Source organism: Cebus imitator, unplaced genomic scaffold (genome assembly GCF_001604975.1).
Source record: "Cebus imitator isolate Cc_AM_T3 unplaced genomic scaffold, Cebus_imitator-1.0 Scaffold8, whole genome shotgun sequence".
NCBI classification, from domain to species: domain Eukaryota; kingdom Metazoa; phylum Chordata; class Mammalia; order Primates; family Cebidae; genus Cebus; species Cebus imitator.
The window spans coordinates 3,310,191-3,329,560 of record NW_016107323.1 but is presented as its reverse complement, the minus strand read 5'-3'; the positions used below and the strand labels follow the sequence as shown (position 1 = coordinate 3,329,560).

General features: G+C 44.2%; 1 protein-coding gene across 4 annotated transcripts in view; it reads right to left on the bottom strand.

Moving 5' to 3' along the window:
* Positions 1–15,773, bottom strand: part of TCP11L2 (t-complex 11 like 2) — a 46,979-nt gene extending 31,206 nt beyond the window's left edge. The window contains exons 1-4 of one of the 4 annotated variants that reach the window (XM_017540771.2): positions 15,348–15,561; positions 14,056–14,194; positions 6,189–6,380; positions 3,789–3,924 (exon numbers count right to left, since the gene is read on the bottom strand). In XM_017540771.2, coding sequence (XP_017396260.1) covers positions 3,789–3,924; positions 6,189–6,345 — 293 coding nt within the window. In that variant the 5' untranslated portion in view covers positions 6,346–6,380; positions 14,056–14,194; positions 15,348–15,561. Of the gene's footprint in view, positions 1–3,788; positions 3,925–6,188; positions 6,381–14,055; positions 14,195–15,347; positions 15,570–15,642 lie in introns of those variants that run through there. The other 3 variants (XM_017540778.2, XM_017540795.2, XM_017540760.2) reach the window with 3 other exon arrangements.
* Positions 15,774–19,370: the final 3,597 nt, after the last annotated feature.

Genomic DNA, 19,370 nt, shown 5'->3' with positions numbered 1-19,370 from the left:
CCCAGGCTCGAGTGCAGTGACACAATCTGAGCTTACTGCAGACTCTGCCTCCTGGGTCCAAGTGATTCTCATGCCTCAGCCTCCCGAGTAGCTGGGATTACAGGCACACACCACCACATCCAGCTAAATTTTGTATTTTTAGTAGAGACAGAGTTTCACCATGTTGGGGAGGCTGGTCTTGAACTCCTGACCTCAGGTCATCCACCCACTTCAGCCTCCCAAAGTGCTGGGATTACAGGTGTGAGCCACTGTGCCCGGCTGAGACTTTATTTTTAAACAAAGGCAGTGTGTCCTAACTTTGCACTTTGTTTCCCTTTCTCACATTTTCTAGCCATGGCAGAAACTGAAGGGAAGAGAGATCAATATTTTCCATAGTATCAAAGTATTTTTGTGCAAGGCACTTTTATGCTAGTGAGCATGCATTTGAAGTGGGTAGGATAGCCCCCATCTTATTCTTGGGAAGTATGAAGTTCAGGTATGGCCTCAGCAAAGCCAGGATTCAAACCCCAGGGTCTGTCTGAGCCTAAAGCACCTTCACTATGGCCTGTATTTACCACTTTTAAATTTAAAGTACAGATATGCCCTGTCTTTTGTTTTACTTCATAAAAAATACAAATTTTAACTTTAAAAATTCATTTGTATTAGTCAATAAATGTTTATTGGACATCCAATATGTGTAGGGCCCTGTTTTAGGAACTGCAGATACTGCAGTGAAAAGACTGCTTGTATGTAAGCATGGATAAAAAGGCAAACACATTAAAAATGAATGACAATTTTAGACCTACGAGAAAGACACAGTAAGACAATGTAGTGGACAGTTATGGACAGGGTGTTCATTTCACTGAATGCAACCATCTTAAGGCCTCTTTAAGTCAGTGACCTTTGTGTTCAGACTCGAAAGGGGAGAGGGAAAGAGCCACATGAAGGTCTGGGAAAAGAAATTCAAAAAGAAGAAGTGGGCTGGGCACAGTGGCTCACACCTGTAATCCCAGCACTTTGGGAGGCCAAGTCAGGTGGATCACGAGGTCAGGAGTTTGAGACCAGCCCGTCCAATATGGTGAAACCTTGTCTCTACTAAAAAATACAAAGATTAGCCAGGCGTGGTGGCGCACACCTGTAGTCCCTGCTATTCGGAGGCTGAGGCAAGAAAATCACTTGAATCCAAGAGATGGAGGTTGCAGTGAGCCAAGATGGCGCCACTGCACTCCAGCTTGGGTGACAGAGTGAGACTCCATCTCAAAAGAAGAAGCTACATGAACAAAGTTTCTGAGACAAGATCCAGGTTGGTGAACCCTGGGGTCAGGAAGGAAGCCAGCACGGTTGAGGCAGAGCAAAGCCGGAGGGAAAGCACTGAGACAGGGTCAGGGGAGTGGGATCACCCAGGCCATATGGAAACATTTCCATTTTTAGTCTCTGAGTAACAGAAAACCATTGAAGGGTTTTGGCAAAGAAATCATCTAATATCACTTATTCTTTAAAAAGGTCATTAAGGCTACTGTGTGGATATGGAAGATGAACTGTGGGGCGCTAAGAATGGAGACAGGGCTACCAGTTAGGACTGAAAGAGTCCAGACCAGAGATGACGGTGGCCTAGCCTAGGGTTGTAGCAGTAGACCTGGTATCAAGGGTCATGGCGAAATGCAGTTACCAAAGGAAACCAAACAGATATACCCACAATAGATGGCAAGCTTAAAAAATGTTAATATTATATGAACAACATCCCCTGGAGGACTACAATCCACATTTTAAAGAAGAAAGATTATTACATTTACTTACTTTACTTTTCCTGCTTTAAAACAAATGAAAAACGTTCTAAGGCCGGGCGCGGTGGCTCATGCCTGTAATCCCAGCACTTTGGGAGGCCGAGGCGGGTGGATCACGAGGTCAAGAGATCGAGACCATCCTGGTCAACACGGTGAAACCCCGTCTCTACTAAAGCTACAAAAAATCAGCTGGGCATGGTGGCGCATGCCTGTAATCCCAGCTACTCAGGAGGCTGAGGCAGGAGAATTGCCTGAACCCAGGAGGCGGAGGTTGCGGTGAGCCAAGATCGCGCCATTGCACTCCAGCCTGGGCAACAAGAGCGAAACTCCGTCTCAAAAAAAAAAAAAAAAAAAGTTCTAAACAGGATCAAGTATTGCATGTTGTCTTAACTGATAGAATGCCTCAGGATTTATAACTGGTAATGTGAGGGTGAATATGCAAACCATAAACCAACTCTGCTTCTAAAGATGATTGATCTGTAATAGTCTCAAGCCTCTTCTCCTCTTTGTCCCAAGAAACCTGTGAGCCACTGACTCCAGAATGGCTGAAGTAGGATCCAAAGGGGTGACTCCAACTAGAGGTCGAAGGGTGAGATTTACCCAGGAAGCGCCCCTTGCAGCTGCGATTCCTACTTCTAGACATTTCTGGATTGCCTACTTTTAGCACTTTGACAGTTCAGATGCATTTATTTATTCTTCATACCTGAATATCAGTTTTCAATAAATCAATCTGCAAAGATTTCTTAAGCCTGTACTGCATGTCAGGGACTATGCTAGACAACAGGGATACAGCAACGAACAATACAGACACAGCTCCTCCATAAATGGTGCATTTAAATCAAGTGAGGAAGATGGACATCCAACATAAAACTATAAGACCTCTTGGCAAAAGGGAGGCAGCAAGGGCGACAGGCGTCTCTAGCAAAGGGATTAATTGTAGTCTGGGGGTTCAGGAATGTCAGAAAAAGCTTCCCTCAGGAGGTGAAATATAAACTGAGTTCTAAAGATTATGGGTAATATGTATCCTGGGATTGTTTTTTAAGACGGAGTCTCACTCTGTCACCCAGGCTGGAGTCCAGTGGCATGATCTTGGCTCACTGAAACCTCCAACTCCTAGGTTCAAGCAATTCTCTTGCCTCAGCCTCCCAAGTAGCTGGGATTACAGGCACCCTGCCACCACGCCAGCTAATTTTTGTATTTTTAGTAGAGATGGGGTTTCACCATGTTGGCCAGGCTGGTTACAAATGGAAATTTTTGTTTTTTTGAGACAGTCTTGCTCTGTTACCCAGGCTGGAGTGTAGTGGCATGATGAGAGCTCAATGAAGTCCCCAACCTCCTGGGCTCAAAAGATCGTTTTGACTCAGTCACCCAGGTGGCTGTAATTACAGGCTCATGCCACCATGCCGGATAATATTTTTATTTTTTGTAGGGATGGTGTCTTGCTTTGGTGCCCAGGCCAGTCTCAAACTCCTGGCTTTAAGCAATCCTCCTGCCTCCACCTCCCAAAGTGCTGGGGTTACAGGTGTGAGCTACCGTGACCAGCCAGAATTTTTTTTTGAAGACAGAGTCTTGCACTTGTCACCCAGGCTGGAGTGCAATGGTGCCATTTCAGCTCACTGCAACCTCTGTCCCCTGGGTTCAGGGGATTCTCCTGCCTCAGCCTCCCGAGTAGCTGGGATTACAGCTGCCCACCATCACACCCAGCTATTTTCGTATTTTTAGTAGAGACGGGGTTTTACCATGTTGGCCAGGCTGGTCTCTCGACCTCCTGACTTCAGGTGATCCACCCGTCTCAGCCTCCCAAAGTGCTGGGATTACAGGCATGAGCCACAGCGCCTGGCCCAGAATTTTTAAAAAATAAGTATAAGACCTTGTTAGAGAACTAAATGTTTACCCCTGAGAATATTATATAAGAACTTCCAGAAATCAGTTTGAGTATGTGTATATTCATCACACACACACACACACACACACATACACACAATCTTCAGCACAGTTTATATACAAAAAATGCCCCTAGGTTACCTGTTTTCTGGGAGAGCCTCCTGTTTCAATTGAAAGTTCTCATTTACCGCAATCTCGTGAGCAAGAGTCATGTTTGATAAGTTCCTTGCTGCGGCCATCACTTCATCAAATGTTACAACCCTTGGAGGGCTTGTTGCTGAAAGAAAAACAAAAGCCAGTTGATGTTGTGGAAAAGAAGTTGTCATCCAACAAAGCATCCTGATGCAGATAAAGTTTAATTTATCAGAATGTATATACTTCAGAGTTTTATAAGTAAGGAGACTAAATACTAAATATTAAAATAATGCTAAATACTAAAATAGGTGAATTCCCCCACTAATAAAGGTTTCAAGAAATTAAGAACTCCTTCAATAGCTTCAGTTACCGTATTTGATAATATTGTCTCAAATATTTCTGAGACCATCTTATTGATACAGGCCTATCATAAGTTAATTTTAAAAATTAAATTACCTCATTTTTAGTGCCCATTGAAACCTGCACTTATTACATGTATAGGAGATTGATAAGATTATTTTTTATTTTGTAATTCAGAAGTCTCATTAAGTAGACTCAACATAAAATAACTGATTTTTAAAACTGTAATATTTATTTATTTATTTATTTGAGATGGAGTCTTGCTCTGTCACCAGGCTACTCGGGAGGCTGAGGTAGGAGAATAACAAACTTTGGAGGTAGAGGTTGCAGTGAGCAGAGACGGCACCACTGCACTCCAGCCTGGTGACAGAGCAAGACTCTGTCTCAAAAAAAAAGAAGAGGAGTAGGAGGAGGAATAGGGAAAGAGGAGGAAGAAGAGAAGGGTGATACACAGAACTGGTAAAACCCTTCTTCAGGATGTCTAGGTACCCTGATGTCAGATGTGCCAACCCCATATACAGTATAAAGAGTGAGAAAAGGTACAGAAACCTGAGGTGGCTGCTGTCAATTTCTTTTGCCAGTTCTGACTCAAGATTCTCCTTAAAAATGTCTATTTACGGCCGGGCGCGGTGGCTCACGCCTGTAATCCCAGCACTTTGGGAGGCCGAGGCGGGTGGATCACGAGGTCAAGAGATCGAGACCATCCTGGTCCACATGGTGAAATCCCGTCTCTACTAAAAATACAAAAAATCAGCTGGGCATGGTGGCGCATGCCTGTAATCCCAGCTACTCAGGAGGCTGAGGCAGGAGAATTGCCTGAACCCAGGACGCGGAGGTTGCGGTGAGCCAAGATTGCACCATTGCACTCTAGCCTGGGTAACAAGAGCGAAGCTCCGTCTCAAAAAAAAAAAAAAATGTCTATATACTTTGGTCCAATAATCCAGTGATAACCAAAAGGCTTTCCAGAAAGGCTTCATGCACTAAGATGTTCATAAAGCACTATTTATAACAGCAAAAAAATGGAAACTAACTAAATGTCCAATGATCACTCAATGGTTAAGTTTACAGTATATTCACTTGACGAAGCAATGGGTATTCAAAAAAAATGTTTCAAAAACACATAATCATGAGTAAATGTTTTAGTTATAATACAAAGTGAGAAGAATCCACACATATATACACACATATGTCTATGGGAAGGATAAAGATATGGCAAAGCACTGCCAGCTGTCGTCTCTGGGTGATATCATAGGCAATGTTTTCTTATCTCTATTCTTATGTATCTTCTAAGTTTTAAAAAATGAAAATGTAAAAATTTAAAATACAAATGAAGCAATTTATAAGAAGTGGACAGTTTGTCATATTAAATATCAGTCACTTTTTCTCACATTTGCTTTGTTAGTTAAAGGTGTTATACTTACTAAAGTGCCAATTAAAAAAAAAAAGGCAAACACATCTGCTTTACACATCTCTAGTTTCTACACACAAAAAAGGGAAAAAGATACCTCCTTTTGCTGTGGCCTCTCTTTTAACTCTTTCTCATACCCCCAATGTGGTAATTATCCTCGTGGGCACCTTCCTGGGGTGATTTGCACAATATTTTTGAAATCAACATGAAACCCTTTACATTATTTCACTTCCTTCCTGACCTTTCAATGAAGGCCAGTTTCCTTCAGTGTAAGTCAGGAATCATCAGAAATGACCAATTTGCATTTATCCTTGAGCATGGATCTAAGAAGTAACCTCAAGGAATGGCTTTCTGCCATTTGGGAGAAAAGACAGACGGGGCTGAAGCCCTGATTTATGGTCAGACCAAAGCAGATCAGAGGCAGTGATCAAAATAAAAATCAGTAGGTTGTAAACTTGAGTGGCTATTTATTTCTGAGAATGTGTCCCGGAAAGCTGCAGTGCTTCTGCAGTGTTGTTCTGGTGCATCTAGAAAAAAGGGAAAGTCTGTTGCTCTCAGGCATTTCTGAGTTTTCAAATCCAACACATAACTAGAAGTACCCCCTGCCACCCCCAACCCCTGTTCCCCCATTGGCTCACAAGCAGGAGAGCTGGATTTGCTGGAGGAGTCACTTGTAAAGCTCTGCCTGGAGCACTCATAGTCACTGAGCGATGCCATGCTTTCAGAAAACCGGGAAGAATCAGAATCGCTTGGCTGGTCCTCTCCCACACACTGCTTCTCACCATTGAAGGGCATTTTGTGTCACTTAAGGGTGGGCAAAAAAGTAGCACCTGCACAGAGAAACAGACCCTGTGTCAATGTTCTGTGGTACTTCCACAGGCAGCACCAATGTTTCCTCCAGTGTAGACAGCTGTCCCAAGTGTCACTGTGTTGGAAAGGCCCCCAGATGACCTCATCCTTCCCCCAGCACCTTGGCCCAACTAAGCCAGGTCACTAGGTCGTTAAGATTGCCTTCTTGAAAAGGGATTCCACAGCCATAGGTGTGAGCTTACTCAGGACACACCCCCTATAAATGTGAAGCTCTAAGCAATGACAGATCCTTTTTTAAAAAAATGCAGGACACATGCTCTCTCCTCCTGGGTTGCTGAAACATGAGAAGGCAGGAGTGTGGGACTTGGGTCAGATCACTCATTCTGTCTTTTGCCATGAGACCTTGGGGAGGGCACTTAACCACCTACCTAACAGTGAAACTGCACTGAAAGACTAATCGCTCATAGGGTTGCCAGAACATTGAATAGAAGAGAATCCATTTAAGGAGCTTGGCGCCACACTCAAATGTTATTTGAGTGCTATTATTGTTCCTATTGCTTTGTTTCAGATTCAGTAGTTGTGAAATCACCCTCTTTATGCTTTCTGTGAACTGCTTGGGTAAAGGGGAAGACTGTATGAAACCTCTGGCTGGCAAGTCTTTAGCTTTTCCCTCTCCATTTTCACATGAACTGCTGTGACATGAAGAATAAGACCTGATACATAGTTAGCATTTGACAATTTAGAGTACCCATCACAACCCCATGAGGGCACAAGCATGTAGGATCCTGACTCAGAAGTAGGGAAACAAACTCAGAGGGATAAGGGGATTGACTACACGATAAAACCAGTCCCTTGGTGTCTATGTCCAGTGTTTCTGGGACATCAGAGTTCCTCCCAGGGTAAGGCCGTCAAGTTTGGGCACTACCCAGAAAGCAGATCACAGGCACATAAGATGACCAGGCCTTGGGCCCGGGAGCTGACCCTAATGACACTGAAGGGGAAACCTAGGCCCAAGGAGAAAGGCACCTCAAATCCTGGATGGACAATAAGAAGAGGAAGAGTTCACTGAGTGCTTTTAAACCTGAACCAGCCCATGCAATGAGGGATGCCAGAATGTGAAACCACAACTATGTATAGTATGTCTGAAAATGCCTTCAGTTTCTTCAATGATTCCATTAACATTCAACAAGTGCCTTCTGAGCACTACACACTAGGGAAAGTCACTGAACAAAGACAAGGCCCTATTCTTGTGGCTCTCAAGTCCAGTTACCTAAAACTGTGTACTGAATGCTATTAGGTGGGAAAAGGGAAAATAAGGCATTGTTGAGAAAGCACAAGGAGAGGCAGACTCAGGATCAGGGGAGGGGAAAGCAAGGGATTAGCCTTTGTTGAGAGAAAAAGAAGTATCCAAGCAAAAGCCTGTATTTGAAGCCAAAATGTCCATAATTACTCTATTAAAAATTGCCTGTTTCCACATATACGTTTACTAATAATACATAATTCATAGAGTTGGTGTGAGATTTCGGGTACTCAACACATGCAGAGTGTTTGGCACAGTCACTGACACAGTAAACAGTATACAAATGTTTTCTATTATCATTTGCTTTCTTTGTTAATGTCTCAGGAATTTTTTTAATTCCTTGGGTGGTGAGGGGGGACAAGGATGAGTCTAAGAGGGATCTAATAAGGGTCGAAGGCCTAAGATCATTTGCACCTTGTCTCACGTAAACAACCTTCCTCAATCCCGCCACAGAAATGTACCCTTGCTGAGCCTACCACTTTTGCAAGCAGGAAACCACTAGAGTCCACCTCTGCAGGCTAAAGGGCAAGGAGTGGAGTGGAGACACTCGCCTTATCCCAGAATCCCAAAGCCACCCAGCATGAACACTGGCTATAAATGTGTCCTGAGCCCTTGCATCCTCAGTGGTGAAACAGCCTCCTCTAACCCATGAAGACTAAATTCTATCCGAGTTTAAACTCCAATCTGCTCAGGAGAAGGGGAGAGAAGACAGAAGAAAGGGGCTACTTCAAACCTTTCACTGTCACCAAACCCCAAATCCTAAATGGAATGTTCACCTTCCCCTCTAGTTTGCGTCCTCTTTGCCAAAATCTGATGTCCCACTGATGGCATTTCTTGAAAATGCTACCTTCTTCAGGAAGCCTTGCTTCCAGCCAAAGTTAATAGCACTCCTCTGGGTATGTCTGCAGCAAATCCCCTACATCTCCATGAAAGCACTTAGTTCCTTGTATATTAGTCCCTTATTATTTTCTTCCCATGACTACTTCTGAATCTCCTTAATAAGGCAGAGACTGTGTCTTGTCCACGACCAGTGCCAAGTATATGACAAGCATTCATTCAGTGTCAGCTAAATCAGAATCCCTGAATCTCATCTGGTACAGCTTCAACAGAACATTTGCAAGCTGATACCACGACACGTTAACCAGCCTGGTCCTGCCAAAGCCCAAGCCCTAGAGCAGAGACTCTACTCTTTTTTTTTTTTTTTTTTTTGAGACGGAGTTTCGCTCTTGTTACCCAGGCTGGAGTGCAATGGCGCGATCTCGGCTCACCGCAACCTCCGCCTCCTGGGTTCAGGCAATTCTCCTGCCTCAGCCTCCTGAGTAGCTGGGATTACAGGCACGCACCACCATGCCCAGCTAATGTTTTGTATTTTTAGTAGAGACGGGGTTTCACCATGTTGACCAGGATGGTCTCGATCTCTTGACCTCGTGATCCACCCGCCTCGGCCTCCCAAAGTGCTGGGATTACAGGCTTGAGCCACCGCACCCGGCCTAAGACTCTACTCTTAAGCCTGTCTTATTAGATTTAAACCTCAAAATTCCCAGGTCTTTGTCATGCTCTTATTTGAATATCTTAACGTCTGTTTCTACTTTAAGTCATGTTTTTTTCTAGCTATTCCCCTGTAATATAACAGCTGTGCTATGCAAGCTCTATTCTTAATTTTTCTCTACTGCAGTTCCCTCAAATGAGCTCTGGCTGTTTTTCCAAGTGAAAGTGAATAAAAGCTTCCAGCCATGGGAATTTATGAACTAGCTTAATAGTTTTAACTGTCCATTTCATTTTTCTACTTTAGTTGGATAGCACACTTGGTAGATTTCTTAATTGTGTTTAATAAGGCAGAAAAGTGCAAAGATTAAAATGATTGGGAGTCAGGAGTCTAGGGTTTGTGGCTTGGGTTCGTCATTAATGTGCCGTGTGACTTTAGGCACATTTTTCTGAGAGGTTGGGCCAGTTATAAGGTTTCTCTCAGCTAGGAATTATAAGATGCTCCAAACCCAGAGTTCCATGAGGTATCACTAGAAGTTTTGAGAAATTAAGTATGCTTATGGCAGGCATGCTTAATAATGTGCAACTACCCTTTCTTCTAGCAATTCACTGTCACCAAAGTGGCAGACATAGAATTCATAGAGGTAGAGTTCCTGGCACAGGGCTGCAATGGAAAATTAAAAGCTTCAAAATGTCTAGAAACTCTCATTTAGTGAGTAGAAGCCTCCACGTTACAACTTGGCCTTAGTGCATCCAAGCAGAAGCCTGTATTTGAAGCCAAAATGTCCACTATTACTCTATTTTAAAAATTGCCTGTTTTAAAAGCAGGAGTCTATTTTAAAAATTGCTTACTAAGAATACCTAATTCATAAGGTTGGTGTGAGATTTCAATACATGCAGAGTGTTTGGAACAGTCACTGACACAGTAAACAGTATACAAATGTTTTCTATTATCATTTGCTTTTTTGTTAATATCATTGCCTCAGGAATTAAACACCCTGGAGGGAAGAACAATATTATGTCAGGATGATAATAGCATGTCCTTCAACAGACAAACAAGGCTAGTAGTTAACATAGAACAGAAGTCCTGGCACTTGTTTGACGCTAAAAACCGAAAGCAAATGGCCCATCACTGTGTGAATGGTCTTCCACAAATTCCTTCACACCTGCTCTTATGTTTCTTGGTCTTGAGTTTCCAGGTAAGTCACCTGGGGACAAAGCTACTTGATTCAAAAGGGTTGAGGGTAATTAGACTGCTTTAAAAACTATTTTAAATTCTTAGACTGATGACAACGAAACCAGGCTATTTCTCTAAGAAAGGTAATACTCCTTATGCAAACTTAGACCTATCTAACCTTCGCTACTGCAACCCATAAGTAAATCAAACTTTTCAGAAACATCACAACTCTTCATACCTGGAGGATTTAATCACTGGTCAAAAGTAAAGTCAACAGAAAAGATTGAAGATGACTCCAAGCAAAGCCTCCAACATGATAGCAGGTCACTATTCGAAGAAAATTAAGTACTGTCATATTCACATTTTTGATTGTATTATTCCATCACTTTATGAAATAAGGATAATATTATGTCATTTCTTCTGAGACCAATCACTGGAATGCAGCACGCATTCAAATGTTTATTGTTGAATAAATGAATGGCAGTAAGACTACTGACACATTAAAAAGAGGTGTGAATGGGTACAGGGACTTGAAGGGGCTAGTGCTGTATCTCACTACAGATAGAGAGAATATTGCTTTTTAATTTGCTTGTGATTCCACAGCTTGTGTCCAACTTTACTTCCTTATTTCCTTTCTGCCGCAACTCTAACTGCAAATAGTTCTTTATTGGTTCAGGATTGCAAAGAAACACTGATGATAATACATGTCACTGAAGCCGTAAGAACACTGGCTCTGGAGCTAGGTGGACTGGGTTCTTGATCCTGGCTCCTCTTCATTATTTACTGACTAGCAACAGAGAAGTTACCATTTGTAAAATAGAAACAATAGTATCCACCTTGCAGAAGTGCTGTAAAGGCTAACTAAAATAGTATCTGTCAAGTACTTAAGCTCCTAATAAGTGCCTGACGGATATCAACTATTATTTTATTCTTATCAGAAGAAGTTACAAGTTCCGAAAATGTCAGTGTCACACAAAACAAAGAAAGGCTGAGGATACATTCCAGATTAAAAAAAAAAAAAACACTCGATAACTGAGTGCAATAGTTGATCCTGAGTGTAACAGTTGACACTATACTGAAGCAAAAATGCTATAAAGGACAGTATCAGTCAGTCAATACCTCTGTTAACAATATTTTAATCTATTGTCTGTTGTCCAATGTTAAATATACTGGAGTCAAAATGTATTGTGCTTTTGTATTTAGGAATAAAAGGCCATGACACACACAACTTTTCCTCAAGTGATTCAAATGAAAGATAAAGAGGAAAAAATAATAAAGCACATAGAGCAAAATGTAAATAGGTGAATCTGAGTAAAAGGTAGACAGCAGGGCATTCTTTGTACTATTCTTGCAACTTTATTTGTAAGTTTGAAAGTATTTCCAAATAAAAGGTTAAAGGAGAAGACGACGGGTTGAACTGAAATTTCAAGATTCAAATTCAGAACAGTCCAGCCTCTTGCAGTTTTGAAATTCTGATCGTGCCCACCACTGTGATAGCTTAAATAACACTCTATTACAAGAACTCTTCTAGGCAGTGAAATTTGTCCTGATGTCCTTTTTGAACAGTATCTAGAAAATAAAACAGAAAATAGGCCAGAGCCCTCCAGAAGAGGCAAAATAGAGAATCCTTTTTAAGAGTTCATCCTGGCCAGATGTGGTGGCTCATGCCTGTAATTCCAGCACTTTGGGAGGCTGAGGTGGGTGGATCACGAGGTCAGGAGTTCGAGATCAGCCTGGCCAACATAGTGAAACCCTGTCTCTGTTAAAAATACAAAAAAAAATTAACCGAGTGTGGTGGCATATGCCTGTAGTCCCAGCTACTTGGGAGGCTGAGGCGGGAGAATCTCTTGAGCCCAGGAGGTGGAGGTTGCAGTGAGCTGAGATAGCACCGTTGCACTCCAACCTGGTGACAGAGCGAGACTCCATCTCAAAAAAAAAAAAAAAAAAAAAAAGAGTTCATCACTACGTGGCTTCCCTTTTCCTAAGTCTCTGGGCCATGGTTTACAACCCTCTGTGATCTTAGCTCTGCCCACCTCATTCTGTAGTGCTCTCCTGCTAACCCTTCATGATCCAGATGCCACAGCTTTCTTTGGGTTCCTCAGACATGCCAAACTTCCTATTTGGGAGCACTCACATCTGCTATTCTCTCTCCCTGGAATGTTACTCTCCTTGATTTCCTTGTGGTTGGCTTCCTGTTGTCATTGAGATTTGAAATTTAATGTCACAACTCCGATGTGACCTTCCCTGATAGCTACACTCACTGCATCTAAGTGAGCCAGCTAGAGCTTAGAACCCTGGCTGTGATAGAGCAGGAGCTCAATGAATATAGCTGCATGAACTAATTACGCCACACTCCTATTCATAAGACATCTCGAGTTTTCCTTCTTTTCTGCCTCCCTGGCATTACTCATATTCCCATTATGTAGTCACTTACAGTACTACATTTGTTGTGTGCATGCCTGTCTCCCACTAGATTTTAAGCTGCTGGTGGAAGTTATGACTCTCCTCTCCAATTCCTAATGCCTACCTCAATGCTTTTCCAAGGCACCAAAAATTCAAACTAGCAAAGACTTAAACAGTTCCAGGAGCTTAAAGAAACTCACTTGTAGCAAATAATAACAATTTGAACTAACAGTCACTGACTGCTTATTACTACCTCAATAATAAGCACTCAATAACTGCTCTATACGTTTTTTATGTATTTTATCTCCTTGAATCCTCATTATAACCTTGTTAGCTAAGGTATCATTATTATCCCCATTTTATAAGATCCTGAGGTTCAGAGAGGTTACATTACTTGCCCAAGGGTTCACGGCAGGATAGAGGCACAAATCAAATCCGGGCAGCAGATCCCTAAAACCCATGCTCTCTACCAGTCCAGGATGGCTGGAGAAAATCTGGTGTGCTGCTCATTCTTTCCACTCCCACTCTGCCAAACTGATCTACCCATCACCATGTGGACACTTGCACATGTGGTAGCAAGCTGATCTTACCCTGGTATGGCTGTTCAAGTGCTAGTCTGTAAAGGGCATTACTGAAGGAGTACATCACCCCAAATAATTCTCTACCACCCCATTACAGTGACAGAAAATCCTCTAGCAGGGAGCCATTCTTTATGCACTGCAAAATCCCTAGTTAAAACCCACATATTAGCAAAAGAGTTAACTGCTTACAGCGAGTACAAGTCATAAATATCTTGGAGTGAAATATTCAGATTACACAGCAGGGCCCTGAGGAATGGAATCCATCCAGTTAAGGTTAGCTTATGTAAAAAAAGAAATTTCAAGAAACATCTAGTGGGTATCATCCTTTAAGACCAGATCAAGGTCAGATGCAAGGACAAGCCTTCGCATATGTGTAGTAAAGAGAAGGGAGTCAGAGGATTAAGTCTGGGCTCTGAAGAAAAAAAAAATGCAGATGATGTGAAAAACTTCCATCTCCTGCAAAATGCTGCTTTAGAATCAGTCTCAAATAGCAGTGCTAAAGTTATTCATCCACAGCAAAGCAAAAACCATAGAGTAGAGGGATAGGAGCCTATACCATTCATGCAGACAATACTGGTCTTCATCAAATTAGAACCAACAAAGAGCTAGATAAAAGCCAACAAGCCAGTCACTGTCTACAAAGCAGATATTCACGTTACACATGGCATTACGGCATCAGGGAGAAGGATTCCTAGGTACTTTTCACATTTGAAAGCCCTCCTCCCACACTTGCTGGTCTGTTTTAATACCTGTGCTTGCCCCTCTGGGGCCCTCAACCTCTCACAAAATGGCATTGAAGCTGCTTCCACACATGACTGGGTATCTTCAGCCCTGGGCCTCTTCAAATCAGACAACTTCCACTGGCTGTCAGGATGATGCATGAAATCCCTAGAGAAGAGAGGAAAAGGACCACGGCAGGGAGCCTCCTCAAGTAGGAATCACTGTGAAAAACTCATTTTCCATGGCAGGTTTAAGAAGAGCAAAGTCCCTGACTGGGCTGGTGACCACGGGTGCTGGGACGCCCACTGGGGACAAGGACAACTTGTTCAGTTTCTTCACAGTTAAGGTGTAAGGACAACCATCTAAGATTTCCCAAACTTCAGTCATTTGAGTACCACTCTTCAGGACTATTTCTACATCTCCCTCCTTATCTATACTAGAATTTAGTAACCACGTCTCTTTACCGCGGCTAGATTTTTGCGTTTAAATACATTTATTTTAAAAGGAAACTCTGTCATTGTGAAATTGCTTACATAATGGAACAGGTTTTCTTAATAGCGACAAAAACAAGTAACTATGTTCATCCACGTACTACCTCAAATCATTGCTATTACCCCCTGTGATGCCACCTACAGTAGCAGCTTTGGGACACACAAGCCACCCCTGAGGGTTCAGGGTTCCAGCCCACGCCCCATCGGCATTTCTCCACCTCTTCCCCTTAACCGAAGGTCCCGGCAAGGGGACGCAGCAGGAGTCTGCACGCCCTCGCCCACGTCCTCTGGCCGCCCCTCCCCTCCCAGCAGCACCACGTTTCCTGTCAAAACAAACCCTTGGAGGAGAGGATGGCGGAGGCAGAGTGCCGGGGAAACCACGGCAACAAATCCCCAACACACGCTGCGGGTCCCGCTCTGCCTCCACCCTGGCTCAGTTCCCCATTCCAGCCCGGCCGAGGGGTGCGGGGGAAGGGAGCGCCCTGGACCCCTGAGGGTGGGAAGTCGCTGGCACCCGTCCAGCAGGATTTAAACAGCGGCGAAACGGCCCCCGGGGCGCGAAGTCCGTGTCCACCCCGACACCCGCGGCGGCCACTCGGTGCCCCGCTCCCTGCTTCCACGCGGGACAGCAGTTCGACGTCAAAAAAAGGGACACGGAGTGGGGAGACAAGAACTGGGAGCCAAGCTTGATGGCCACTGGCCCCGCCGTCTCAGGATGGAGTTCCGAGATGGGGGGAGCCCTTGGGCTGCTCGGCACAGCGCTGTCCTCTCTGCTGGCCCCGGCCGGTTCCCTCCGAGCCGGCGACGCCTCCCCCGTGATGGATACGCACCGAGTCTCGCACGCAGACAAGAGGACAGCGACGGAGTGACCCCAGGTCAGGACTCTGGGCGTCCCTTCACCAAGCACAGCACAATCACCTCGAAAACTCACCAACCCAGCAACCCCCAGCCCCTGCCTTCCCCCCCGACCCGACGCGGTATTTAAAGGGCCCCGAGGGACTCTAGAGAGGCCGCCACGGCGCAGCCATCACAAAACCGGAGAGCGGGGGGACAACGGCGCGACGGGGCGAGGGGATTCAGGGCCCTTCAGGGTCCGATAGCCGAGTTCTTACAGACCGAACCTACTAAAGAAATAGTCTCCGTCATGTTTGGACCAGAGAGGCCGAGGACAGCTCGGATGGGAGGTGTTTCGGATGCGAGAGGTTACGTTATCCCCGCGCGGCGAGTGGTGCGGTCCGGGCTGCCGGGGGCGGGGAGAGAAGTGTTTACGGAACTGAGGCCGCCCCGCCGACCGGAGCGGCGAGCGTTGGGGGCGGGACCTGCCGGGGCACTGGGGGCGGGGCCGAGCGGGGGCGTTGGGGTGAGGGGGCCGGACTAGGCGAAGCAGCCGGCGGAGCCTCTAGTGGAGCGCGGGACAGATCCCCTGGGCTCCTGGGATCATTGGCGTGGATCACGCTGCGAGCTCCCGGCCGCTCATGGAACACTGAATGCCTGCACACACCTGTAGACAGGGCAATCCAAACTGGGTGCGCACCACCACACTGTCCACACAGAGACAACCCGACCAACACCGCTGCTGGTGGGCTTTCCCACGCACGTCAGCGACTAACCGCGTCATCTCCAGTTTCGTCTACACCTCCACATAAACACGGGTCCAGATTTGCACCTGCTCGGGAGGATTAGCTCCTGGGAGTCACACCCATCCAGGCCCTCTGAAGACTTGGGGTGCGTGCAAAAGATACAGCATCTTACTTCCTCTAGGGTTCTTGGCAGTACCTATCTCGGGAGAAGTTTCGACGTTGGTTAATGTAAACAACCAGTCCCAGGAGGGCTTCTGTGCTGTCTGGCCTGCTGCTCAACTCCTGCTGTGGGCGTGCTTGAGGGAGTAGGGAAACAAGCTTCCCCTAACTGCTCACATCAAAACCATGCCTTCTGCCAGGTGTAAATCGGTGCTGTATTACTTGGGAAATAGTTTCATGCAGGAACGACTTACTTGAAGTTTGTATAAAGTATTTCTGTTTAGTGCCGAAGTTATGTCTGGATTGTGGAGGCAAATTGGCCACCACCATTCAAAGACAACAACAAAAACAATAACGAAAAACAACAGGCAACTTTTAAGCAGGGTAGAAAGTCAGTTGGTCAGTGGTTACAACATAGACTTCTTTATGGAAATCCTGCCTCTGACATTCATTACCCATGGGATCTTGGTCTCTGGGGTTAACAATAGCTATTTCATTGGGTTATTGTGAAGATAAAGTAAAATAAAGCATGTGAAGTATGTAATGGTGTACACAGTAAGCACTCAATGAGTGTTAGTTATTGAAGCTATCTGGCAAACCACTGTGGCCAAACTTAGCTGTGATCTGTATGAATTTGTATCTGTGCCTCCTTTTGCCGCTTTCCTCTCTTCTCCTAAAATATACAACCTAATACAGGTTAAGAGATTAAACAGAAGTGCTGTCCCCGCCTGAGTTCTTCCCTACAAACATGCCCTTATTTATGTCATTTGTTGGATATGTAATCAGAATGACAGAAGCCTCCAATTTCAATTCTTGCCAAATGACAACCACCACACAACTGTCATCAGCACCCTAAAAACTCCACAATAGAAAGATGAACCCCCAAATCCCCCAAACTTCTGGTAACTCTGTGACAATGACACAAGGCAGCATTACTTCCTTTGTCGCTTTGTAAGGATTTGTTAAGTGTTGTTTTGTGCTGTGACATAAGTTGGAGCAGGTGACCATGAGTCAGGGTAGTAGTTGTTCCTTGTACCTGAGTGACCAGGTGCCTGACCCTAGGCATGACACTTCTTTTAAAGTTCAGATATGTAACTCTCAAAGCCACCAGGAAGCAACTTTTGTCAAAGCAAGTTTCAACATGGGCTGGGGTACAAACCTTGATGTGGAAGGGGTGGGGGTAACATCAGAGACCCAAGCTAAGATAAAAGAAGATGCTGGAAATACTATCTTCTGTTACTTTAATGTTAAATAACTTGTTATCTGAAAACCTTTTGGTGAATTACCTGACCAACTGCCCTCAGCCTGACTTGTGTATAAAAACACTTTGAAAACACAGAGTGCTGGGCGGGGCACAGTGGCTCACGCCTGTAATCCCAGTACTTTGGGAGGCCGAGGTGGGTGGATCACCTAAGGTCAGGAGTTCAAGACCAGCCTGACCAAAATGGTGAAACCCTGTCTCTACTGAAAATACAAAATTAGCTGGGCCTGGTGGCATGCTCCTATAATCCCAGCTACACAGGAGGCTGAGGCAGGAGAATGACTTGAACCCCGGATGCGGAGGTTATGGTGAGCCGAGATTGTGCCATTGCACTCCAGCCTAGGCAAAAGGGGTGAAACTCCATCTCAAAAAAAAAAAAGTGCTGTAAAATATAAGGCAGTTCCCTCAAAAATGAGCCTTGTATCACATTCTTGCTCAGAGAGTTCAGACAGTCATAACATAAAATCTTCCCTGCTCAGGTTATGTTCATGACTTCCTCAGAAAAAAAAAAAAAAAAAAAAACACAGTCTAAAAGGCAACTTCTTTAGCAAGTAAAATAACATTTTATTTGAAGAAAACATATTATTACACCTAGTTTTTCTAACTTACCTTTTTTGAACCACTTACAGAACTCACAGTAATACAGCTTGTTTTCTCCCTATAAATTACATGGTAGACCAAATTTGGTCTATCACTCTTGGCAAAAGACTAAGGGCAGATCAAAATTTTGGTTTGATGAAGAAATAGAAATACTCATTTTCTTTTTGCACACTGAAATCTGAGTTTTAAATTATAATAAATCCTTGACAAAAATCCAAAAATGTAATTACGGTTGGATTTGGAGCCTCTCGGCCTTATAACTTCTCTAGTGGAGAAAATCTTGTACATTAGATCTTGTACTGATTTAATGTAATGCACATTCAGCTCTATGGGACTCAGCTAGGACAGAATATGAGAAACACAAGAGAATAATTTAAATACTTCCAATGATCTTGCCCCCTACTTCTCTCCCTGGGAATTGTGAGGCTTCTCTTCCTGTGTTGATCTGAGTTTTTGAGCTTGTCATTATGTTCCAAGCTTCTTACCCACAGCTGGCTTCATGGGCGTGCAGTTTGGGCAGTTGCATAAGGCCCTGCCCTTGGAAGAGCTGTGTGCTTGGTTTAATACTTGGCTGCTGTTGTGTTGAGATTCTTAATACTGTGCTTTTTGACAGAGGGGCCTTGCATTTTCATTTTGCACTGAACCTGGCAAATTATGTAACTGGTCCTGATCTCCCCACACAGAATATGAGTCTGGTGCTTAAAGGTGCTTATTTTCTTGCCCCTAAGTGCCAATCAATTATTTCAACCAGTGCTCAGTTGAAGAAATTTATGTCTGTTTCAGTGCTGGAAGAAAAGAATCAAAAAGCCCCAAACAAACAAAAACAACAAAAACTTGGTGTAGTCCAGGTCTTAGGGCTCATTTAAAAATTTTCAAGAGCAATTTTGACTGCAGTTTGACCTCATGCTCTTCCTTAAGAGCCTAACCTTTCATGTAAGATGTGACTTTATTGTAATTTAAAAAAAAATGGCCTGGGTGTGGTGGCTCATGCCTGTAATTCCAGCACTTTGGGAGGCTGAAGCAGGTGGATCACCTGAGGTCAGGAGTTCGAGACCAGCCTGACCAACATGATGAAGCCCCATCTCTACTAAATACAAAAAATTAGCTGGGCATGGTGGCACATTTAATCCCAGCTTCTTGGGAGGTTGGGTCAGGAGAATCACTTGAACCCAGGAGGGAGAGGTTGCAGTGAGCCGAGATTGCGCCATTGCATTCCAGCCTAAGCAACAAGAGCAAAACTTCATCTCAAAAAA